Source organism: Amblyraja radiata, chromosome 4 (genome assembly GCF_010909765.2).
Source record: "Amblyraja radiata isolate CabotCenter1 chromosome 4, sAmbRad1.1.pri, whole genome shotgun sequence".
NCBI lineage: Eukaryota > Metazoa > Chordata > Chondrichthyes > Rajiformes > Rajidae > Amblyraja > Amblyraja radiata.
The window spans coordinates 82,205,950-82,232,348 of NC_045959.1; the positions used below are offsets into that span (position 1 = coordinate 82,205,950).

At 46.7% G+C, this 26,399-nt stretch overlaps 1 protein-coding gene across 5 annotated transcripts in view; it reads right to left on the bottom strand.

Annotated features, from left to right (window-relative positions):
* Window positions 1-25,977, bottom strand: part of mtcl1 (microtubule crosslinking factor 1) — a 177,519-nt gene extending 151,542 nt beyond the window's left edge. For 4 of the 5 annotated variants that reach the window (XM_033019844.1, XM_033019842.1, XM_033019843.1 and 1 more), the window contains exon 1: window positions 24,568-25,977. In XM_033019844.1, the coding sequence (XP_032875735.1) occupies window positions 24,568-25,497 (930 nt within the window). In that variant the 5' untranslated portion in view covers window positions 25,498-25,977. The remainder of the gene's footprint in view (window positions 1-24,567) is intronic. The other variant, XM_033019841.1, reaches the window with a different exon arrangement.
* Window positions 25,978-26,399: the final 422 nt, after the last annotated feature.

Genomic DNA, 26,399 nt, shown 5'->3' on the forward strand with positions numbered 1-26,399 from the left:
AGAACTCAACCAAAGGTAAAAGAGCAACCTGCAATATTCACATTGCGGTTATAACCATAGAGTCATGGTCATACAATGTGGAAACAAGCCCTTCGGCCTAACTTGCCCACACCAACCAATATGTCCCATCTACACTAGTCTCACCTGATGTCGGGACACATGACCGATGTGTCACATGGCATGTTGAATACTCTCTCAAACCTCTACAGGTGTACGCTAGCATGAATACTGACTGCCTGCATCACAACTTGGCTTGGCAACTTGAACGCCCAGGATCGAAGGAGAGACTACAGAGATTGCTCGGCATTGCCATATCCATCACAGGTACTGACCTCCCCACCATCGAAGGGACATGCAGGAGGCATTACCTCAAACATACAGGCAATGTCATCAAAGACTCACACCACCCTGGCCAAACCTCTCATTTTGCTAATACCATCGGGAAGAAGGTACAGGAACCTGAAAACCATGACTACCGGGTTCAAGAGCAGCTTCTACCTGAAAACTACACAACACCAACCTCAACAACTATGATCTTCTATGCATTGGTTGCATTACGGACTTTGGTTTTGCATGATTATGGTCATCTATTGTTATGGTTATTAATTTATTGAATTATTGATTGTTATATATTTATTTGTGTGTCATTGCATTAATTAGCCTGTTAAAACTGCAGCAAATACGAATTTCATTGTTCTGTTGAACATGTAACAATTATACACTGAAGACTCTCCTCTCCATTCCAGCTGAGAGGTTGAAATATTCATGTTAATGAGACAGTGGAGCAAAATTCGGCCCATCGAGTCTCCTTTGACAATTCAATCATTGCTCATCTATCCTGCCTTGAAGAAATGAGACTCCGACTAATAGATAAATATGACCAATTCTTAAGGAGTTGGTCTCCTTTCATCGACTTTTTGGAATCATGTGATGCAGCGGTACTGTAAAGATTACTGATTTCAGTTCATGCCGTGGATAGATCTACATCTCCGAATAAAGATTTGAAAATTTCTCTTTTAAGGGGCCTTCTCTCCTATTTCTACTTTCCACTTTTTCTTTTTTTATATACACACTTCACGCTTTTCTATTCTCTACCATCTATTTTTCCTCTTTTTCCCCTTTCCATTGTTTTCTTTTTCTTGTCTTGCTTACTTCCTTTCAAAACATAAAACTAGAGGTTGTACCTATGTATGGATTACGGTATGACATAGTTGGCACCTAAAATTAGGTTCCACTGTATTGTTTTGTACTGTATTAACTTCTAATAAAATAAACAAAACAAAAAAAACTATTTGGATAAGTATTAGAACATAGAACAGTACAGCACATAGAACATTGGCACAAAATGCTGGAGTAACTCAGCATCTCTGAAAAAAAGGAATGGGTGAGGTTCTGGGTCGTGACCTTTCAAAAAAAGAAGGGTCTCGACCCGAAACGTCGTCCATTCCTTCTTTCCAGAGATGCTGCCTGTCCCACTGAGTTACTCCAGCATTTTGTGTCTATCTTTGGTGTAAACCAGCATCTGCAGTTCCTTCCTGTACATAAAACATAGTCATGTACAGCACAGGAACAGGCTCTTCGGCCCACAGGCCAGCAAAGTGGCGCAGAGATAGAGTTACTGTCTCAGAGTGCCAGAGACCCGGGTTCAATTCTGACTCTGGGTGCTGTCTATATGGAGTTTGTACTTTCTCTCTGTGACTGCATGAGTTTTCTCCGGATGCTCCTGTTTCCTCTCACACTCCAAAGATGTGCAGGATTGTACTTCTGTAAAGTGTAAATTATCCCTAGTGTGTAGGATAATGCTAATGTTCAGGGTAATCGCTGGCCTTCGTGCACTTGGTGGGACAAAGGGCCTGTTTCACGCTGTATCTCTAACGTCTAATGTCTAAAAGTTAATGTGGGAGTTTCTGTAGGAGAGCAGCCACATCCGCAACAAACAGACATTGGAAACTTATGCTTTTAATGGAAGGCAAATGATAGGCATAATGCACAGGGCCTCTGACATGTGGGCAGCAGTAAAGATTTCACATTGCCAGTATCAACACAGGAAATGACCACACAGAACTTTTTAGGTTCTCTGATGGGAGGGTCTTCTTCTTATCAAGTCCACACACAAGATTAGAAGCTGTCCAGCCAGAGCTGAACACACTTCTCTGTGTCTGCATATAATGGTGTCTGTCTTGCCCTTCTTGTGCATGGTGGTGGGAAGATTGGTGGAAACAGGGCCGTGACGTGAACGCTCTTTCCTTGACCACTAGAAAGATCAACATTTATTACTTATCCAGAAGATAAGAGAAACAAGTTAAGGTTAACTGGAACTGTTCAGTGCTGCTGTTATGGGAAAGATGTTGTTAAACTGGAAAGGATGCAAAGATGATTTACGAGGGTGTTGCCAGGACTGGAGGGCCTGAGCTACAGGGAGAGGGTGAGTGAGTAGGCTAGGACTTTATTCCTTAGTGTGCAGAGGATGAGGGGTGATCCTGCACCTATTGTCTATTGTCTCAGCTTCCTATTAAATCTTTCTCCCCTCACCTTAAACCTCTGGTTCTCGATTCCGCTACTCTGGGCACGAGACACTGTGTGTTTACCCAAACTATTCCTCTCATGATTTTGTGCACTTCAATAAGATCACCCCTCATCCTCCTGCACTCTAAAGAATATCATCCTAGCCTGCTTAACATCTCCCTATAGCTCAGTCCTTCGAGTCCTGGCAACAGCCTCGTAAAACTTCTCTGCACCCTTTCCAGCTTGACGACATCTTTCCTATAACATGGTGCCCGAAATTGAACACAATACTAAAGTGTGGCCTCACCAATGTCTTAAATAACTGCAACATGACCTTCCGACTTCTATACTCATTCATAAGACTGCAAGACCTTGTTACAACTAGTTCTGCACTAAAGAAGCACCATATTGTTTGTAAAACACTTTTGGATATCCCGACGAAACTATGAACGGTGCCACAGAAGCAGCTACGAACACAGCTTCCTACAGTCCTAACCAGTAGAAGGCTCCTTAGTGAAAATCCACTTTGTAGACCATGAACATATAACTTTGTGCGCTGGGACAGATTTATGTTGATCACTCTGTAAATAAGGTGTAAGGAGCTGAATCACTACCACGCCTTTCCCATTTAGAAGTGATCCAGTGAAGGACTTCATTTGAGCCACTGTCAGCTCACCAGTAAAACAGATGAATGTACATAGACTGAACTTTTTAGCGCATGGTCCATTAACTTTTGTCAACTCAAGGACCCTCTTCTAAAGAGGACTCTTTAATTAGGCAGGGTGGTGAGGATAAAGACTTGACTAAATTAGCACTCTTCCTCCACAGGAAAAGATTTAAGAAGCTAAGCTACTAATTTTCTCAATAAAATAATCAGCTAGAGGAAAAACAGCCATGCCCACATCAATTAATTAACGGAATATTTGCTGCAGCCTCAAAGCATGACATTCTTTACAACATCCCACCCTATCCACGAGGATAATCATTTTGGTTAATTAATTTATAGATGTGGGCATTCATTGACCATCCATTACTACCCTTGAGAAGACGGTGTCATTCACCTCTTGAACGGCGGCACAGTAGATTAGTGATAGAGTGGCTGCTTTACAGCGCCAGAGACTGGGTTCGATCCTGACTACGGGTGCAGTCTGTGCAGAGTTTGTACGTTCTCCCCGTGACCATGTGTGTTTTCACTGGGTGCTTCGGTTTCCACCCACATTCTAAAGTCCTGCAGGTTAATTGGCTTTTGTAAATTGTTCCTTGTGTGGAGGATAGAAATCAGTGGGCCAAATGGTCTGTTTCCATGTTGTATATTTAAACTAAAATAAACTAAAATCTTCCCATGAAAATTCTTCCATAAACCGGTTGAGGACATTCCATGATTTAGACCCAGTGGTAAAAAAGGGAGGACAATGTATTTCCAGAGGCACAAAGAACTGCAGATGCTGGTTTACAAAAACAAAACACAACGTGCTGTTGTACTCCAGAACAGGGGTCCGAAGGAAGGTCAATAGACAATAGACAATAGGTCCCAACCTGAAACGTCACCTATCCATGTTCTCCAGCCATGTTACCTTGCACGCTAAGCTGAGCTGTGCTAGCACTTTGCGTCTTTTTTGCAATACATTTCCAGTTTAGTATAGTGTGAGGTAGAAACAAGGAACTGCAGATGCTGGTTTACAACGGAAGACAGAGTGTTGGAGTAACTCAACGGGTTACTGTCTCAGAACATGGATAGGCGGACCTCAGGAGAACATGGATAGGCGGTGTTTCGGGGAAGGACTCTTCTTCAGACTTAGTTGTATAGTGTGAGACCTGGAGGGGACACTTGGAAATAGTGGTGCTTCTATGTACCTGCTGTCCTTCCTCATGGTTGGCGGTCACAGGTTGCGAGATATGTTGCGTGTCTCAGGGACTAAATTCAGTGTGTTAGATTAGATTTCCTTTATTGTCATTCAGACCTTTCGGTCTGAACGAAATGCTGTTGCCTGCAGCCATACATGTAATAATAACAACACACAATAAACACAAATTAACATCCACCACAGTGAGTTCACCAAACACCTCCTCACTGTGATGGAGGCAAAAGTCTTAGAGTTACTGTCTCTTCCCTCCTCTTCTCCCTCTGCGCCGAGGCGATACCCCACCGGGCGATGGTATCAGTCCTGCGGTTCAAGCTCCGCGGCCCGGGGGTGGTCGAAGCTGCCGCCCTCCAGTCCAGCGGACGCAGCTGTTGCAACGGGAGCTCCGGAAAACAGGCACCAGCCTGTGACCTGCGAGCTCCCGACTATGTCGTCCACTGGCCCGCGGCCGAGCCCCGGATCCAGGTCGCCGCCGCCAGAACGCCGCCTCAGCCGCCGGAGCACCGTCTCCGCCCCGCACCGGGCCGCCCACACGGCAGCGTCTCAGCCCCGCACCGGGCTGCCCCCACGGGAGCGCCTTCCAGCCGGGACCCAGGCCGCTCACACGGGAGCGCCTTCCAGCCAGTAGCCGTGCCGCCCGCACGGGAGTGTCTCAGCCCCGCGCCATCCGCCCTCACCAGAGCGCCGAGTCGTGCCGCTGCCCGGACGTCGCCACAGCTCGAAGACGGCCAGCCTCGCGTTGGTGAGTCCTGGCTGGCTCTACCTCCGGACCCTCGAGGTCGGTCGCAGGTTGGAGGCCGCCAGCTCCGCCATTAGGCCTCAGCGCAGACGGGGGAAGAGAAGGGGGATACGACAAAAAAGTCGCATTCCCCCGAAGGGAGAGACAGAAAGCCCTGTTTCACCCTCCCCCCACACACATAACACCAACTAATAACCAAAAAATTTACTAAACTAGACAAAAAAAACAACACAAAAAAGTAAAAACAGACAGACTGCAGGCGAGCCGCAGCCGTATCACAGCGCCGCCACATAGCAGGCTTGTTATTGATCATGTGATAATTGAGTTTCCACTCAATTACAAAAGCTATCTGGCATAAAGCTTCTCCCAGAGGGGAACAGGAGCAGTTGATGCACAGGCAACCAATCTCCCTGTTCAATAGTTCTACATTCATTTTTATTCCTGTTGTAAAACACTGATTTATTGCACTATGATTCTCATCCCGTCAATACGTTGAAGAAAATTAGAGACATGAGAAACTGCACTTGCTGGGAATTGTTTTATTACAGAATTAGTAACAAGAACCAACATTTACTCTACTCAAATAAACCTAGTCCCTAATCCCATTTTGCTATTCCTGGCAATAGCAGCAACAGCATGGTGGCGCAGAGGTCGAGTGCCAGAGACCCGAGTTACGTCCTGACTACGGGTGCTGACTATACAGAGTTTATACGTTCTCCCCATAACCTTGGGTGGGTTTTCTAGGGAAGCTCCAGTTTCCTTCCACACTACAAAGATGTGCAGGTTTGTATATTGGCTTAGTATAATTGCCCCTAGTGTGTAGGATAATATTAGCGTGCATGGATCGCAGGTTGCCGTGGACTCGGTGGGCCGAAGGGCCTGCTTCCACACTGTATCTCTAAACCAAACTAATCTAAAAATAAAATATTATTTTTATAAACCAATTGTAAAGTTCTAGTAAAGATCACTGACACCGGTGGCAAGTTGAATGTCGAGTCATGGTTAGGTCCACAGGACAGTGGATTAGCTGATGATAACTGTGCTGAACACTTATCACAGGAGGACAGCAAGTAATCAGGATGCCAAATCTTCCTAGAGTATATGGTAAGGACATCTTGTTGCATTTATATAGGCCTTTGGTGAGATCATAACTGGAGCACAGTGTATAGTTTTGATCTCCTTAACTGAGGAAGAATATTCTTGCCTTACAGGGCTCCAAAGAATGACACAAAGTGCTGGGGTAACTCAGCAGGCCAGGCAGCATCTTTGGAGAACATGGATAGGTGACGTTTCAGGTTATGGGGATAAGGCAGGAGAATGGGTTTCAGAAGGAGAGATAGATCAGCCATGATTGAATGGCGGAGTAGACGTAATGAGCCGACTGGCCTAATTCTGCTCCTATGACATATGAACGTATGAAAGTAAGTCATGGGCATTCTGTAGTGTGATCGGGTGATCGATGGTCGGCATGGACTCAGTGGGTCAAAGAGCTTGTTTCCATGCTGTATATTCAATCAATCAATTATGAACTGAGATGGGTATGCAGGGGCTCTGAATCTATGTTCAGCTGAAATAAAGAGATTCCAAGGCATCAGGAAAAAATAAATGATGTGGCAGTGGAATGGGAAAGTGGAGTTTATGTAGTTCAGCAACATTGTGCAAACTGGAGGGAAGATAGGACTGTTCAATGATTTTTTTGTAACTTTGTTGGCGCCAGAAACGTGGCAACTCTTGTGTACTGCCCGGTGAGTTCTGCTGTGTGATTTTACCAGGTTGTATGCAAAACAAAGCAGTTCACTGTACCTGTGACAATAAAGTATCATTGAATCATGGAAGTTCAACGGTTCAAGTGACTTGTAGCTGCTTCTATCAGGATTGCAACCAAGACTTCAATTTGTTTCAATACAGCCTTTAATGTGATAGACTTCCTGAGACAGTTCACAGGGGCATGAGCAAACACAATTTGACATCAAGCCACAGGAGGACATATTCAGAACTATGGAGGCTTGTCGGGTGAATTGTTTTCATGTGATTTATACCACTTAGTGTTAATTGCATATCAATTGTATCCATTAAATTGGAGCAGGGTGGCAGTGGAGCGGGTGAAGTGTGGTGTCTATGACTTGGCTGGAGTCGTCAAACGACTACCATCTGGTTAAGTGATTGAGGAAAATATGGCTGGGTTTCAGAGCTTGAAGGCTTTCCATCAAGTGTAACAATGGAAACTTGAATCTCTGCAGTGTTTTAAATGAGCCTGCTAATGAGTTGTGAAAAACCCGGGATCAGACAGGAGTGGCAGCCCTGGACACTAGTGATTCCCAGCCAGCCATCTGGTAGCTGAGGAGATCCCTGTTGGTCTAAATCCGGTCCTTGCCTTATACCCCCAATAATAAAAGCATTTGCTGCTGAAATTCTGTCACGTTGCTAAAGGGACTGAGGATCATGTTGTGCGTTTTCAGGGAGGTACGCCAACAAGCTTCCTAAATGGGGACGCAAGGGATTGCAGATGCTGGTTTATTTTTTTTAAAAGACACAAAGTGTAGGAGTAACTAGGCAGGCCTTGCAGCATCTATGGAGAACGTGGATAGACAACTTTTTGGGCTGGGACCCTTAAGTGAAATGTAGAAACAAGGAATTTCAGATACTGGTTTACACAAAAGGACACAAAGAGCTGGAGTAACTCAGTGAGTCAGGCAGCATCTCTGGAGAACATGGATAGTGATGTTTCGGGTCGGGTATCATTTTATGGCTATTGAAGAATTATTCAGACATTTCTGTAAGTAATGTAAATTAGTACATTGCAATGTACAAATATCCATTTACAGTGAAATAATGATGTATGAAGCCAACAACTTTCCAGGTTCACACAGGGCTGGGGTGCTCCAGGATTCTGAAAACACGTTGACCAAAGCAAAGCTTCAGCATTCGTTGAATGGTGATGTTGGTTTTACCGTACATATAAAATGTACATCTCTGTGGAAAAGGAATAGGTGACGTTTCGGGTCGAGACCCTTCTTCAGGTGTCCCCCCTCCGACATCAGTCTGAAGAAGGGCCTCGACCCGAAACGTCACCTATTTCTTTGCTCCATAGATGTTTCCTCACCCGCTGAGTTTCTCCAGCTTTTCTATCCCCCCGTGAAATGTCACCTATTCCTTTGCTCCAGAGATGCTGCCTGACCCGCTAGGTTACTCCAGCGATTTGTGTCTATCGTAAAGTGGCAGTAAATAATCATTAAATAGAATGTCTACGATGGAACATTTGGTAACCCTCAAGAATCTGAAACAGAATACTATGAGTTAACGTCCCACTCCTGCAGTTGTGAGCCCATAGTCAATGCTGGCACTGTAGTAGGGTATTGATGGAACAAGGTGCTGTTTCAGGTGACCCAGGTGATTGATATACTGAGGTCGACACAAAGTGTTGGAGTAACTCAGCGGGTTCAGGTCTGCAGAAGGGTCCCAACCTGAAACGTCACCAGTCCATTTTTGCCAGAGATGCTGACTGATCCACAGAATTACTCCAGCACTTTGTGTCTATCTTTGGTACAAACCAGCATCTGCAGTTCTTTGTATCTACATTTTGTTATACTGAGGTCGTCAGAAGGGCACAAAAAATTCCATGTCATTGTTTTGAAGTAGATCAGCTCGATTGCTTTTGGATAACATTTTCCATCTAACCAATATCTAGGAGAGTATGTGTAGGAAGGAATTGCAGTTGCTGGTTTATACCGAAGAAAGACACAAAGTGCTGGAGTAACCTAGCGAGTCAGGCAGAATCTCAGGAGAGAAAGAATGGATGACGTTTCAGGTTGGGACCATTCTTCAGGCTGAAAGGTGCTTTCAGTCTGAAGAGGTGTTCTGACCTGAAAGGTCACCCATCCTTTTTCTCCAGAGAGGTTGCCTGACCCACAGAGTTACTCCGGCACTTTCCTTCAATATATCTTCAATATATACCGAGTTGGATGATCAGCCATGATCATATTGAATAGGCTCGAAGGGCCGAATAGCCTACTCCTGCACCTATTTTCTATGTTTCTATATAGGAGAAACAAATTGACTGGTCAATCAGTTTCCTGCTTATCGGAGCTTTCTACATATAAAATGTCTGCCAATGAAGCATCGAAGGTATGGTCATTGTTGTAAGCCCCATTCTGAAGAAATTATTGTTTTGTACCCAACTCTGAGGTAGAACGTGTCAACTCCTGAGCAGTCACCTAGCAGCTACTATCTATCTCATTGGAGACCCTCGGACTATCTTTAATCGGACTTTATCTTACACTAAACATTATTCCATTCATATTGTATCTGTGGATAGCTCGATTGTAATCATGTATATTCTTTCCGCTGACTGGTTAGCATGCAACAAAAGCTTTACACTGTACACTTGACAGTAAACTAAACTAAGCAGAGCATAAATAGACATGTAACCTCAATCCTATTTAAGTACCTTAGCAGGCAAAAATATGACATGATAAGTGTGTGCACACTGCAGAATATATTGTTCAAGTGCAAGGTTCGCAAACCAACTGATAATACTTTCCAAAAATAGTCACTTGTGTGTAAAATAAATCAAACAGCTGTCCACTGGCTGTGTGAGGATTGTGAGCATCGACTCAACTGTAACCATAGCAACTGGCTCTGACCGGTCAATACTATGAAGATCAAACTTCTTACTTAAATAGCATCTAAACCTCCTCGCATTTACCTAAAAGAGAACAGTCGCCATCAAATCCTTGAGCAAATGTAGAAAACCACCAGAATAGTCAAGGAATACAAATCCTGGCAAAATCTCAGTAATTAGAAACCACAAAACACTCCATCACCACACCGTCCAAATGATTGACGGTAAACTGATTGCAATGTGGACCAATCAGCAGGCCGTTCAGAGGTCAATGTGTTACCACCGCACATATTCTTGATTAGCACAGGTGTCAGTTATGGGGAGAAGGCAGGAGAATGCGATTAGGAGGGAGAGATAGATCAGCCATGATTGAATGGTGGAGTAGACTTGATGGGCCGAATGGCCTAATTCTACTCCTATTCCTTATAACCTTATGCCCTATCATAACAGGCCAATCTGTTCTAAAGTAGCTCCAACGTTTAATTTCATAAGTTATAGGAGCAGTATTAGGCCATTCGGCCCATCAAGTCTACAGCCACAGATCATGGCTGATCTATCTTTCACTCTCAACCTTCTCATTCTCCTGCCTTCACCCCATAACCCCTGACACCCTTAATCAAGAATCTATCTATCTCTGCCTTAAAGATATCAATTGACTTGGCCTCCAGTTATCTATTCTATGGCAATGAATTCCACAAATTCGCCACCCTCTGACTAAATGAATTCCTCCTCATCTCCTTTCTAAAGGTACGTCCTTTTATTCTGAGGCTATGACTTCTGGTCCTAGACTCTCACTAGTGAAACATCCTCTCCACATCACTCTATCCAGGCCTTTCAGTATTCAGTAAGTTTCAATGAGGTGCCCTCTCATCCTTCTAATGGCACGTGTCTTTGTTTTTATTAAGAACCCAGCAACAAAATTCACAAATTATGATTTTGGTTAAGGAAATTGATGGAAATGGAAAGTGCCCACTAAATCTGTGGAAAACACTTAGATGAAACGATGCTGCTTCTAGGTCAATCAATCATGGTGCAAATGACATTAGGTGACAAAATAATATTCCACACAGGAAGCTTAATGACAGAGAAAGCAAAAAGCTGCAGATGTTGGAAACCTGAAATAAAAACAAAACTGCTGGAAATATTCAGGTGGTCATGCAGCTTATTGGTTGAGATCACACCTTCCTTAGCTAACAATGGGTCAACCAGGGCTCCATCCTGCCTGCGGTCATTTGTTGCCAACACTGATTGGTCCTGGTCTTTTCTCGCCTCCAGCACTTCTCCACCCATCCCCTACTTTCAACCTGAAGAAGGGTCCCGACCCAAAACATTGCCCATCGTTTTTTCTCCAGTGATACTTCCTGACCTGCTGAGTTCCTCCAGCACATTGTGCCCATTATTGGTTCAAATGTCCATCTTTTCACTGGGTTATTGCCATCAAAGCTATACATAACAGTTATGTTTTCAGGTCTGAAGCCCTTCATCAATCCAAAATGTTAACTGTTTATCGTTCCACAGACGCTGCCTGACCCGCTGAGTTTTTCTGCATTTTCTGCTTTTATATCAGAGTTCCAGCATCTGTAGTATTCTTGATTTTCATTCACCAAAGCAATATGTAACATGATGGTGCTAGGAGTCTTGCCATTATAAAGGCCACACAAATTGTCTCTCAATGCAAATGTGTCATTTGGGGCAGCATGGATGCTGCCTTACAGTTTCCAAAGACCCAAGTTCGATCCTGACTATGGGTGCTGTCTGTACAGAGCTTGTACGTTCTCACTGTGAATACGTGAGTTTTCTCCGGGTACTCCATTTTCCTCCCACACTCCAAAGACATACAGTGTGTTGGTTAATTGGCTTTGTTAAAATTGTAAATTGTCCCTAATATGTATGATAGTGCGGGTAAATGGGATGATCGCTGGTCGGCAAGGATTCAGTGGGCCGAAGGGCCTGTTTCCACATTGTATCTCTAAACTAAATGTACCATGGCCTTGCCCAACACACAGGGAGAACAACTATACTATGCAAATGATTCAATTTGCTGTATATAATTACATATCTAACTCTGCTATCTTCATGTCTGTGCAGCTCCATATACAGTATACAAACTGTAAATAGATACTGACCACATGTAGGGAACACATGCACACAGTGTGTCTCTAGTCTCTAGTAATGAACATATCAAGCCTGGAACCATTCCAGCAAATGTTGGACTCTATCCACTGCCAACTGAAAAGTTTCTCTATGATTTTTTTTTCAACGGTCTATTTGAAGAAGTTATATTATAAACTTAACATAAAACTACATACCAGAACTACAATCAAACAACAATTGAAGTCTGGTTTTAATTCCGTGTTGGTATTACTCAAGATGTTTAAAAACTGCAATACTGATTTGATCTCAACCTGTCTCAACAATCCTAAATCACAATTAAAACACAAAGTACTTGCGCTATAACTCAAAGGATAAGTGCTCAACTAAGAAAGCCAAGCCCAAAGCCAAAGTATTTTATAGGTGTAGCCCTGTGTAACTTCATATTAGTTTTTCTTATTAAGAAATGTATATAAGTTTTGCTGTGAATATGTGTTCTGCATTTTGATTTGTTGTTAATGAGTTAGATCATTTTTCCTGTGTGGTGATTGGTTTGGGGGCGGGAGCTGGGAATTGTGGGTAATCGAAGTCCAGGAGAGAGAGAGAAGAAGTCCAGAAGAAGCCTAGGCTAACTGCTACCGCTTCAGCTCGGAGGGGTGGATTAAAGACTGTCGCTGTGTGGACTTTGTGATTACGAGGAGAGTGAGAGCAGCGGTTAGCTGAGCCCTGGAGACAACGAGGGAGAAGGAAGATTTCTGCCACATGGGGTCCTCTCTGGTCAGCCAACTCCCCGCCATCTTGTGAGCTTCTGCACTGTGCACTTGTCGGCTTCCACTGTATTTGGCCGCGACGCTCTCCAGCTTCGACCAGGCCTGCAACGTGGGGTTATTCTTGTTTTGTTTTTAATGTTGCCGGCTTGTGTGAGTGAGTGTGTGGGCCCACATAGTAATTAATACTTAAAGGTACTATAAAAGATTGATTTATTGAGTGTTGTTTTTCTGTGTGAGAAAACACCAGTAAAACACCTATAAGGGAATTAAAGTTTACGAACCTGGGGCGCAGCTCATGTAGAGGGCAAAGAAGCGCTACACAAAATGGAGGCATCGCTGAGATTGATTCCCATTTCATTTACTGTTAGTTTTTGCCTTTAAGAAGTGTTTTTGTTTCCCGACTTTTGTATTAAAGTGCCTATAGCAGTTGTAGTATAATGGCTACTCAAGCAGACTCTCAGTTAGCAGCTAAGCTTCATAGCTGGTGTAGTGAAGCATGCTTAGACCCAAACCATGCTTTTGTCCTGTTTGACGTGCCGACTAATACTGATCAAGCAGACATTGAAGAGACTGTTCAGACAGTAAAGGCACTTGGGAGAGTAAAGGTACGGGACGTCCAAAGTGACATTCAGACTGGCAGCAACCTGGTACTCTGTGAATGCCGTGAAGTTGTACAGCCAGATCGCATTCCCCCCCCAACTGCAGCCAGTGAAGGGAGGCTCAGAATGGAAAGTTTTCCTCTTCAATGAACCTGTGAGCCCAGCTGAAGATTTTTTAGCTAAGCTAAACAAACTAATGACTGATGAAGGAAAATCAGTAAATGATGTTCAAGCCATGCTGACTACAGAGACTCCACAAGGAAGCTCCCCAGAGTCCATCATCCGAGCAGTGGGTGACCTGTTGGGAAAAACGATGAGACCTACCAGTGAGAACAATGCATTTCGACATCTGCGCATGTTCTCTGGAAACCTTCCCACACCGCCAGGAGAGGAGAGCCTTGACCATTGGCTCGAACAAGCCTATCTAATGATTGAAGAATGTGACTGCTCTGAACGTGAGAAACGAAAGAGAATAGTCGAGTGCTTAAAGGGGCCGGCCCTGGAAATAATTCAAGCTGTACGACTAAACGACCCAGATGCTAGCCCTGACTGCTATGTAAAGGCCTTGGAAAGTGCCTTTGGCACGCCCGTGTCAGGAGAAGACTTATATTTTGCCTTCAGGAGCCTTCACCAACAGTCTGGTGAAAAGCTCTCTGACTTTTTAAGGAGGCTGGAACGCTCGTTGATCAAAGTAGTGCAGAAAGGAGGCCTTCTCAGCCACAGAGCCGATCATGCTCGAATTCACCAACTCATTAGAGGTGCTACTGACTCTGATATGATGCTGTTACAGTTGAGATTGAGAGAAAGAAAAGAGAAACCTCCTACCTTCTTAAAGCTCCTAAATGAGATTCGTGAAGAGGAGGAATATGAGACAGCTCGACGAAAATTAACTACAACAGTAAGACAAGTACAAGTCAGAGACCAAGCCAATACCAAAGCTACAGAAGACCAAACGTTGAAGGCAGAGATTCAAGAGCTTCGTGCAGAGCTTGGTGAGCTAAGGGAAAAGCAGCAAGACACACACACTGAGCCAAAATTCAAACCCACCAAGAAAACTATAGACACTGAAAAAGAAAACGAAGTTCAAATGTTGAGGCAACAGGTGCTGCAGCTACAACATCAGCTAACTGTGATGTCTGTATCTCACAGTCCTGTGACTGCAGACCCTAAAAAGAGGGATGGGAAGGCCAGACCCAGCCCAGCAGCTAAACCACATAATGCCAAAGACTCAGAGAGCTTCTTCTGTTACAGATGCAGAGAAAATGGTCATATTGCCACACATTGCACAGCCCCAGAGAACAGCCCAAAAGTAATCCAAAAATTACTCGGTGCTCTGCGCAAAAGTAAGGAAGATAAAGTGTCACACAAAAGGTTTGCTGAGTCGAAGCAGGTTGGTCCAGTCTACACACAGCAGCCTCGTAACCTGCCACAAGGACTGGTTGGCCCATCCATGATGGCTGATGTGAAAATTGATGGTCAACCCTGTAGAGCCATTTTAGACAGCGGCTCCAGAGTCACTATCATCTTTGAGAGTTGGCACACCAGATTCCTTCCCAACGTGCCCATTCACCCACTCAAAGACCTTGCCATATGGGGACTGAGTGACACTAGCTATCCATATACAGGCTATGTGGCAGTTGAGCTGGGACTGCCTCCTAATTCCAAGGGAGTTGAAGAAATAGTTCCCGTGGTGGCTCTAATATGCCCTAATTCGCCAAGTCCTGACCCAGTTCCTGTTGTCATTGGCACTAATACAACAGAATTGCGCTCCCTGCTGTACCAATGTGAGGAACTCAAAGGCAACGATGAGGTTCACTCTCTGAGAATAAACACTGTTCGTTCTGAACAATCCCCATCACCTTGTAATCCACCAATGGATGTGGTCGGCCAAGTGAAATGGCAGGGCCCTGGGACTCTAAGAATCCCACCTGGAGGAGCACACTATGCTGTCTGTGAAGTGGAGAAGCAGCAACCTATGGATAAAAGCATCCTAATGGTGGAGGCTGATGAAAGTACCAACCTTCCTGCTGGTGTGCTGGTTACCGCCAGTAGTCCTGCCACCCTCAGCTATGCATACCAATGGCTTCACACTCATGCTGAGAAATGAATCTCAAAAAGAAACTGCTCTTCCTGTGGGTACAGTGCTAGCCCAAGTGTACCTGGTTGACTCTGTCATTGAGCCAAAGAAGTCTCCGAAAACAATGTCAATTGATCCTGAGCTCTTCAATTTTGGGGATTCGCCCATTCCCGAAGCATGGAGAGCTAGGTTAGCCAACAAGTTGTCAGAGAGAGCTGATGTATTCTCATTGGAGGAATGGGATGGGGGTCTAGCGAGAGATGTGACACACCACATAAGACTCAGAGACTCTAGACCATTCAGAGAGAGATCCCGCAGAATCGCACCTGCAGACATTGAGGATGTTCGGCGCCATCTCCAAGAACTGCTGGCAGCCGGAATAATGCAAAGAATCCCGAAGTCCGTATGCCTCTCCCATTGTCATAGTGAGGAAGAGGAATGGCAAAGTGAGAATGTGCATTGATTATCGTCTGCTGAACTCCAGAACCATCCCAGACCAGTACACCATGCCGCGCATAGATGATGCACTTGATTGTCTGACTGGCAGTAAATGGTTCTCTGTGCTGGATTTGAGAAGCGGATATTACCAAGTGGAAATGTCTGAGGCAGACAAAGAAAAGACAGCCTTTATTTGCCCTCTTGGTTTTTTCCAGTTTGAGCGGATGCCCCAAGGCATCACATGATGCTCCTGCAACCTTTCAAAGATTGATGGAGAAGGCTGTAGGAGACATGAACCTGAACCAAGTTCTTGTGTATCTTGATGATATCATAGTGTTTGGAAAAACACTAGAGGAACACGAAGAACGTCTCCTCAAAGTTTTGGATCGGCTGGAGGAATGCGGACTCAAGATCTCCATTGACAAATGCCAATTCTGTCTACCAAAAGTGAAATTCCTGGGGCACATTGTCTCCGCCGCCGGCGTCGCAACCGACCGGGAGAAAGTTAGTGCCGTCACCAATTGGAAGAAACCCATTGACCTAAAGTCCCTGAGGTCGTTTCTAGGATTTTGTGGGTACTATCGGCGGTTCATTGAGAACTACTCTGCCACTGTCCGCCCTCTCACAGACCTAACTAAAGGGTACCCTCCAGCTCAACGCAAAAACAAAGCCACCTTCAAGGACAAGAAAGACTACTTTAAAGTCTCAGAGCCGTTCAGCGACCGTTGGACCTCAGCTTGTGATGACGCCTTTTACACCATCATCCACAAGCTCACGCATGCTCCTGTGTTGGTTTTCGCGGACCCAAGGCCCTACATATTGCATGTAGACGCAAGCCTGAATGGCCTGGGAGCTGTATTGAATCAAGAGCATCCTGAAGGACTCCGTCCAGTTGCTTTCGCCAGTCGCAAGCTCAGCCAGTCAGAGCGGAACTATCCCATCCACCAGCTAGAATTTCTAGCTTTGAAGTGGACGGTTGTCGATAAGTTCCATGATTATTTGTATGGCACCAAATTCACTGTGAGAACGGATAATAATCCGCTCACGTATGTCTTAACCACTGCCAGGCTTAACGCCACAGGCCACAGGTGGCTAGCTGCCCTCTCCACCTATGACTTCAACGTTCAGTATAAGCCTGGTCGTGAAAACATTGATGCGGACTTGCTTTCCAGAAATCATCAGGAGACAGAGGATGGATGGGTGGATGTTCCTACTTCTGGGATGAAAGCTCTCTGCCGAAGAATCGCTGCATGTGGTCCCGGCGAAAGCACCACTAGATGTGTCGACCAACTAGGTGCTTCCCCCGATGCTATTCCTGCTGTTTATTCCTACCTCACTCAAGTGGAGGGAAATAAGCTTGAGCAGTTGAGCCGTAAAGAACTGATAGAGGCCCATAGATTAGACCCTGTCATCAGTGTGGTAATGTCTCAAGTGAAGCTAGGTAAATGTGACCCAGCTCCTAAACATCCAAATGCTGATGTCGCCTTGCTGCAGCGAGAAAGTTCCAAGCTTCGGATAAAGTGTGACCTCCTGTACAGAGTCATTAAGAGACCCTCTGGAAGAGAGGTGAGTCAGCTTATCTTACCTGCTCAGTACAAATCAATGGTTCTGAAGTCCATGCACGATGACATTGGTCACCTCGGCATTGAAAGAACCACACAGCTTGTCAGAAACCGATTTTACTGGCCCAAAATGGCCTCTGAGATTGCAACCTACATCCAGAACAGTGGGAGATGTGTGGCCTTCCACACAGAGCTGCCCCTATGCAACAGATCATGAGTAATGGACCGTTGGACTTGGTCTGCATGGATTTCCTTTCTATTGAGCCCGACTCCAAAGGCATTGCCAATGTGCTGGTCATCACAGATCATTACACAAGGTATGCTCAGGCATTCCCGACCAAAGATCAAAAGGCCCTCACCGTGGCTAAAGTCCTCTTTGAAAAGTTCTTTGTTCACTACGGACTGCCAGTCCGCATCCACTCAGATCAGGGTCGCGACTTTGAGAGCAAAATTATCAAAGAGCTCCTGACCATGCTGGGCATTCGCAAGTCGAGAACCTCTCCGTACCACCCTCAGGGAGGAAGAGGATGGTCTTAACCATCACCAATATGTGGCCAAAATGAAAAAAGAGTTGCGGGATGCTTACCAGCGAGCAGCTGAAGCAGCTTCCAAAAACCATGAACGGAACAAAAGACTCTATGATGCAAGAGTGAGAAATCAGACATTGCAAGAAGGAGACCGTGTCCTGGTTCGCAATCTTGGCATCACTGGAAAACACAAGCTATAGGACAGATGGAACCCCTTGCCCTATGTGGTGATAGCACAGTTGCCCAATCTTCCGGTGTATCGTGTGAAACCAGAGAGAGGAACAGGCACAGTGAAAACAATGCACAGAGATCACTTGCTTCCCATTGGTTACTTGGTAAGACTGCCTACTCCTGCAGAGAGGAAAACACAACCAAAGAAACCAGTAACCAGAGCACAGAAAGTAAAGTGTCAAGCCCAAAACCCCGAACATGCGAGTCAAGAGCCACCGACTTCAGAGTCTGAAGAGGAGAGTAATTACTACTTACCCCAGCTAAAGCTCTGTCTACGTCCGCAACCCCAAAACCCAGAACATGTGAGTCAAGAGGACCAGACTTCAGAGTCTGAAGAGGAGAGTAATTACTACTTACCCCAGCTAAAACTCTGTCTACGTCCGCAAACCCAAGGCCTGGAGGCTGAACACAGACATGGTCCGGTCATGATAGATACAGCTATCAGCGTCTGTTCCAATGATCATGACTCACCTGAAGAGGAGGATCAAGTGGATGAACTGCCAGTAGCAACAGAAGATCTGGAAGAACCCTTACAGCCACACCAAGACTCTGTGGTGGACACAGAGCTGGGGGAGGGAGACGTCCCTACCCCTAGCACCTCGGCTGTGGTTGCTGAGTCCTCCCAGACACCCTGTGCCAAACGGCTTGTGAAACCTGTCCTACGCCTCAGTTATGACAAACTTGGACAGCCGACTGACAGACCTGTGACGATAGTTTATAGAGGCCTGATTATTCAAATATGCTGTGACACAGAGACCACAGACACTAGTGAACCAAGATTAACGTTAAGTTCAGAATCCATCTAAAGAGCCCAAGTAAGCAGATGTGTTTAGTGCACAGTAGGTTAGCCTGATAGGGACATCAGACGTTTAGCAGGGGGAGGGTGTAGACCTGTGTAACTTCATATTAGTTTTTCTTATTAAGACATTTATATAAGTTTTGCTGTGAATATGTGTTCTGCATTTTGATTTGTTGTTAATGAGTTAGATCATTTTTCCTGTGTGGTGATTGGTTTGGGGGCGGGAGCTGGGAATTGTGGGTAATCGAAGTCCAGGAGAGAGAGGGAAGAAGTCCAGAAGAAGACAGAAGAAGCCTAGGCTAACTGCTACCCCTTCAGCTCGGAGGGGTGGATTAAAGACTGTCGCTGTGTGGACTTTGTGATTACGAGGAGAGTGAGAGCAGCGGTTAGCTGAGCCCTGGAGACAACGAGGGAGAAGGAACATTTCTGCCACATGGGGTCCTCTCTGGTCAGCCAACTCCCCGCCATCTTGTGAGCTTCTGCACTGTGCACTTGTCGGCTTCCACTGTATTTGGCCGCGACGCTCTCCAGCTTCGACCAGGCCTGCAACGTGGGGTTATTCTTGTTTTGTTTTTAATGTTGCCGGCTTGTGTGGAGTGAGTGTGTGGGCCCACATAGTAATTAATACTTAAAGGTACTATAAAAGATTGATTTATTGAGTGTTGTTTTTTTTTGAATATCTGTGTGAGAAAACACCAGTAAAACACCTATAAGGGAATTAAAGTTTACGAACCTGGGGCGCAGCTCATGTAGAGGGCAAAGAAGCACTACACAACTATCCAACCAAATATATCAACCTGCAATAAATAACTCTGTATGCAAAAAACAGCTACCTCCATATTAACCAGCTCTTTAAATAAACCCTAATCCTGTAGATGCAAGTATATCATTGGGGTTACCTATTCGGCACCTCCCTTCACTGGTGTTTCATCGAGTTAGGCCCAAAACACCTCGGGAAGGTTCAACAGTTGGTTCTGGCGTCCGAGAACAACCGCCATCAAAACCTGCTCTCACCACCTATGCTACCAGTATCTACTAAATTAGCCAATTAGCTCACTCTAACAAATGATAAACTCCTGCATCCTATCGCCAACTTATTCTAGCCCATCATTAAGCTTGTAACACCACAAATATCACCCTTGCATAAGACCGGGATACACTTACACAGACGACAATGACAAAGAAATACACTTACTGCACGACATACATTTCCTTTCTGCCTCCAACTGACATTATTTCTTCTCCACCAAATCCACCTACTGCCTTACTCTGCTACCTCTGACATCCGCTATACGGCTTAATGCAAACTCTGTCTACAAATTCCTAGCTCTCCAAATAGCGACGTGATTGATCTCGCTATGAAACCTCTACAACCCATCTCTACGGGATGTACTCTTGCTCTCCATCCTCGCTGCTCAACTTCTGCTGCCAACTCTACATATCTAAACTTTTTCCTTTCATAAGCCTCATCCACCGAGTTCTCCCAAGGCACCGTCAGTTCTTTAAAATACACTATCTGCTTACTAACTGACCATAACACTATATCAGGCCTCAAACTACTACTAATTATTTCCTGCAGAACAACAAGCTTTCCTCCCAAATCGACCTGCATCCCCCACTCATTGTCTCCCCGTAACAGGCTTGACTCATGTGGGTGGCGCGACCGACGTCGCAGCGGCCTCTGCAGTCTGTCTGTGTATTTTTTATTTTTTTGTCCTGTTGAGGGTTTAGTTTGTAGCGGGTTTTTAAATGTGTATATGTGGGGGGTGGGGGGTGGGTGGGGGAAACTTTTAAATCTCTTCCCTGCATGGAGACCCGACCTTTTCCCTGTCAGGTCTCCGTTGCCGTTGGGGCCTAGCGCCGTGGAGCGGCCTCCAACCGGAACGACCTGGAGGCTCAAGTCACGGAGCCTGTGGAGCTGCGGACCTACCTCCGTGGAGCTGGCCAGCTTCGGAGCGTGGAGAGCTGCGGTGGCGCGCTGCTGCGACCCGACTCCGGTGGATGGTGGCACCGGGAGCTCGCGGGTCCCCGGTGGGAGACTGCTTTGCGGGGCACCAGCAACGGCGACTTCTCCCGCCCGAATTGCGGGGTTGAGAGTGACCTGGAGTGGGGCCTTACAATGCCCGGCGCGGCTTTGATTTGCCGCGGACTTACTAGCGCCCGCCGGGGGCTCCAACACCAAGACCCGGGGCAGGGCCCTACATCGCCCGGCTCGGCTTTGAGTGGCCGCGGACTTGCTAGCGCCTGCCGGGGGCTTTGACCTCGACTTCGGGAGAGGAATGGAGAGCAGAGGAGAGACAAGACTTTGCCTTCCATCACAGTGAGGAGGAGACTCACTGTGATGGATGTTTGTGTAAATTGTGTTGGTGTGTGTCTTGGTTCTTTTCTTGTATGGCTGCAGAAACCAAATTTCGTTTGAACCTCATGTGAGGTTCAAATGACAAATAAAAGGTATTGTATTGTATTGTATTGTATTCTTCAAATGTCCCTCCTCTACCTTTCTCTCCCTCACGGACAAAATGACCCGCTACCGTCTCAGTCCTGATGCCCACTGAATTCACGTACTCTCCTCCTCTCAATTGCTGCAGCTATGCACTTAATTTACTGTGATTGCTTTCAGCCGAGTCGCAATTGTCTACTTATTGTCCAAACATAAAAATGTGGAGCGATTCTTCCACCAGAGTGTATAACAAAGCGTATGTAAATAATCTGAGTGGAATATGAATAAACTTTTGTTGTGTCGGCTTTGTGCAGGGAGCAGTCATCTGGCCATTACACTATTAGAATAATTTGAAAGGACATGCGGGTTCAGCGCATTGTTCACCAATGTATACAAGTAATGCATTGCTGGGTGCTCATTATCTTGCACCATGAGTGTGGTGTTAGCATGGCCCAGCTGGCCAATGAAGAATAGAAGCTCAGAGCATTAATGTGACCTGTAGCAAAAATCTGTCAGTTTATGGACTGCAATATACATCATTCAGATACTCCTGACTGACTTATACTTACTACAAAATTAGCTTTGCGGGACATATTCCGCTTCGGATGCTTACAACCTAATGGTATGAACATGAAATTCTCCAATTTTAGATAACTAACCTATAATCAACTGGGTCTGTGGCGCTGTAGGGCAATAATTCTACCGCCACTGTGCTGTCCCAAATCCCTAACAATTCAAAGACTGGAGGCCATAGCTTTAACATGAGGGCAAAGTTTAGATGTGTGGGATAAGTTTGTGCAGGGTAAGGTTCTTTTGCAGAGAGTGTGGTGGACACCTGGAATGTGCTGCCAGGGATAGTGTTGAAGGCAGATACAAAAGTGGTGTTTAAGAAGATTTTAGATAGGCACATGGATGTGCAGGGAATGGAGGGATATAGATCATACGAGATTAGTTTATTTTTGCATCATGTTCGGCACAGACATTGTGGACCGAAGGGCCTGTTCCTGGGCTGTACTGTTTTAAAACTAATATGTTGAGATACCACCCTTGCAATAACTAACTTTCAATGACAGAGATGTAGATTGGCAATGGTTACTCAATGCCACATAAAAGGGATTGTCACTTAACTTTCTGTGGCAAGTTTGGTTTATATCCGCTGTATAAGTACATCGGATGGATGCCAAAAGTAAACCATTGAGCAAAATACACACTGAACAACACCGAGAAGGATAAAACAAATTGTAACCATTAGGTTGCTGAGTTTAACAGTGTAATTTACCCATGTCTGATTAAAGCATTAACTGCTACATCATAGGCAGCATCTGTGGAGAAAATGGGCAGATGATATTTTTTGCAGGGACCTTTATCAAGAGATTTTTTATTGTCACTCAGCTGTTCCTTGAGCCTGGGTGTTAGTTTTCAGGCTCCTATATCTTGTTCCCGATGGCAGGAGTGAAATGAATGTGTGGCCAGGGTGGTGTGGGTCTCTAATAAAGCTGGCTGCATCATCATCATTCATTTATCAGAGTCTGAAATGTCGTCTGCCCATCCCCTCCAAATACACTGCCTGACCCACTGAGTTCCTCCATCACTTTGTGTTCTGCACAAGATTTCAGGTCTGCAGTAGGAAAGAACTGAAGAGGGGTCTCGACCCGAGGTCTAAAGAAGGGTCTCGACCCAAAACGTCACCCATTCCTTCTCTCCAGAAATGCTGACTGACCCGCTGAGTTACTCCAGCACTTTGTGTCTATCCAGGTCTGCAGTTCCTTGCACCTTTTATTTAGTAGATATATGGGCCAAATACAGGAAGGTGGGATCTTGGTCGGCATGGGCAAGTTGGGCTGAAGGGCCTGTTTCCATGCTGTATTCAATCTATGAGTTTATTTTCCCACCACTAACACTTCTAGCCTTTCCATTATTTATCTAACTAAGGCAGTTTACGATTCTACATGTGCACAAGAGGTTATTTTATTTCAGCCAAGCATCAAAGTGTGTACACAAGCCTGTTTGCCTCGGGTAGCGAATGTGTGAGTGATTGAATTTCATCACCCGTTCCAACATTCAAAATCAATCCTCATTTAGATAAAACTAAATCCAACTGACATGTTTTTCTTTAAATAAAAGCGCGTAGATATTCATCTGGAAGCATGAAACACAATCAAAAGTAAACGATGCCATGAACCAACCAGAGTTCCCTGCACACTCCCCCCCCCCCCCCCCCCTCCCACCCCCGTCCAAGTCAGAAACCCCCTCCCTCCTTCCCCTCTCCGCCAACCATCTCCCATTAGTCAGTTTCAAATGTATGAAAACTAACAAGACGGACGGACTGTTTGAAACCAGATCTCGTCTTTAAAAATACACAGGCAGGCGCAAAGATCTTATCTTTGGGCAGGCGGGCAGTCCACAGAAGCGGAGAAAGGGAGCAGGCTTCTCCTTAGCTGCACCACAAACACCAGCTCGCTGACAAATCGCCAACCAAATACATATTTCACCGTGGTATTTGTTTTTTTAAAGAAAGTCGCTAATATGGTAATAGCTCATCCTATTGGGAGAGGATTATTAATGATAGAAGTGGCAAAAAGATTATTGGGGATTTTGTGCCTGGTGAAAAAAATATAATGAAATTAATTTGGTCGGCATTTATCAGATATCTTAGTGGTGGGTCAGATCGATTGGAGCTGGTCAGAAGAAATAGAGGGGGTGGCGTTGTGAGGGTGTTCAGGGACACATAACTAAATCAAGTTGGGATGGGGGGAAGTGGGAAATGGGGAGAAGGGGCTTGTGTGACAACGTTTGGGGGCAGGGAGGGAAGTGTGGGTGGTAATGTTTGGGGCGGGATGGGGGTGTCTGAGTGGCAATGGGGTTTTTTTGGGGGGGGGGGGGAGATGGTTGACACGGTTTGGTGGGGGGATGGGTCTGGATGGCAACGTTTATGGGGAGAGAGTGAGGAGCCTGATTGATAAGGTTTGGGGAAGAGGGTGGGGTATGGGTGGGGAGGAGATAGGATTTGCAGGGAGGGTAAGATAGGGCTTGCAGGGAGGAGATAGGGTGTGCAGGCACGGGGGGGGATAGGATTTGCAGAGAGGGGAAGATAGGGCTTGCAGGGAGGAGATAGGGTGTGCAGGCACGGGGGGGGGGGGCGAGGGGATAGGGTTTACAAGGGCGAGAGGATAGGATAGAGGGAGGTGAGGAGATATGATTTACAGGTAATGGATGGAGAGTAGAGGAGATAGGGTTTGCAGGGAGGCGGGGGTGAGGTGATAGGACAGGGTTTGCGGGCAGGGGATGGATGGGTTCAAGGCTCACCTTAAGGTAATCATTCTCGGAGCGGACCTCCTCGATCTCCCGGAGCAGCTCAGTCTCCCGGGAGCCGCCGGGCCCCGACCCCGGCTCGGACTGTTTGCGGGCTTTGCCAGTCCTGGCGCCGCGCCTCCCGTTAGCCGAGGATCCCACCTTCATCGCCTCGCCTCCGCCACCTCTTCCTCCTTTGCCGGACGAGCGGCGCTGCCCCTGCCCCTGCCCCTGGTCCGAGCCCGCGTTGGTCGCCGTCTGACCCCGGCTGCCTTTGCCTTTCCTGCCGTTCTCGGCGTCGCTCGACCCGCCGCACGACTCTGCGTCGCTGGTGCTGCCCGCCGCTTCCTGCGCTTGCAGCCGCTGCTCGTCCGACAGGGGCTCGGAGGCGCAGTCGGACAGGTCGGAGCTGCTGTCCGTGTGGCTGGGCTTGGCCAAGGCGAGGGCTAGGCTGGCGGGCAGCGAGGCCACCGGCCCCGGCTCGGCCACCAGGCATTTCTTCACCCTCCTGCCCTGCCCCTTGTGCTGGTGATGATGATCGGCGCCTTGTGCCGCCTGCTGCTGATGCTGTTGTCTGCCTCCCTTCTCCTGGTGCCCTTTGGCGGAGAGCCTCTTGGCGAAGTGACCGACCGACAGCGAGGTCTTGGAGCAAGAGCCGCCGGCTTTGGCGGCCGAGCCTTTGTCCTTGTTCCCCGGGGCGCCGCTCCGCCGCGACGGCCGGCTCTGTGAAGCCAGGACACCGGTGACCTGTTGCAGCTGCTGCTTGGACAGAGAGAGGGAAGCCGGCGAGGAAGGCAGAAGCCCGGGCTTGCAAGGCAGCGAGGGCTTGGCCGCCGCCCGGCAGTGTAGGTCCTTCAACGGTCTGGCCGGGGAAGGAGCTCGGTTCAGCCGCTTCTTCTCCACGTACTGCGGCTTGACCTCGGCGCTCCCATTCACAGTCTCCATGCCTGCAGCGCGGCGCCCCGCTCTCCGCTCCCCTCCGCCTGGCGACACACAAGAGCAAACCCGCACCGCACCCGCTTTTGTGTGAGCATCACTCCTCTCTTGATGTGACGGTGCCGCTTTCCCCACGAGTGTGCAATGTGTGAGTGTGTGTGCTCTTCCTTCTCCAAGCGATCCTCAGCACCGATCCGCCAACACTCGCAGCCCGCCCGGCACACGGTTTGTCAAAGCAGAGGATGAAGAAGCATCTCGTCTCGCTTCTTCCTTTTTAAAATCCTCAGTCGCTGGCGTGATGTGGCATTTCTTCTCTGCCTCTCACCCCTGTGCAGCAGAAGGCTGTGTTGTTTCCATTGCCTCGGCCTCTCTCCCTCCTGCTCCCTGTCTCTCACACCCGGCTGCTCTCCCGGCTTTGATTGATTGAGATAGAGAGAGAGAGAACAAAATAACAAGCTGCAACCTCGCCAGACGCCAGCCCCTGGCCGCATGCGCGTCTCCTCAACCCCCCCCCCCCCCCCCCCCTCCGTTCAGACACGGGTCTGGGTTACTCCAGCATTTTGTGTCTATCTCTGGGAGGTTACTGTGCAACTGAGTGTGCATCGTGTCACACCCCCACACCCCCCCATGTCTGCCGAACAGGCTGATATATTGCCACCTTCCCTTCAGCCAACAATGAAACATTCTTCTTTCCCTTGATCAACATCTGCTTTGATCTGTCGTTTTCACACCATACCCTTCCATATCACTAGTTTCCCTCTCCCCTGACTCAGTCTGAAGAAGGGTCTTGACCCAAAACGTCACCCAGAGATGCAGCATGTCCCGCTGGGTTACTGAAGCATTTTGTGTCTATGTGCCACCTGTCTTTTGTTGTCACGTGTACTGGGGTACAGTGCCTGCTATCCCAACAG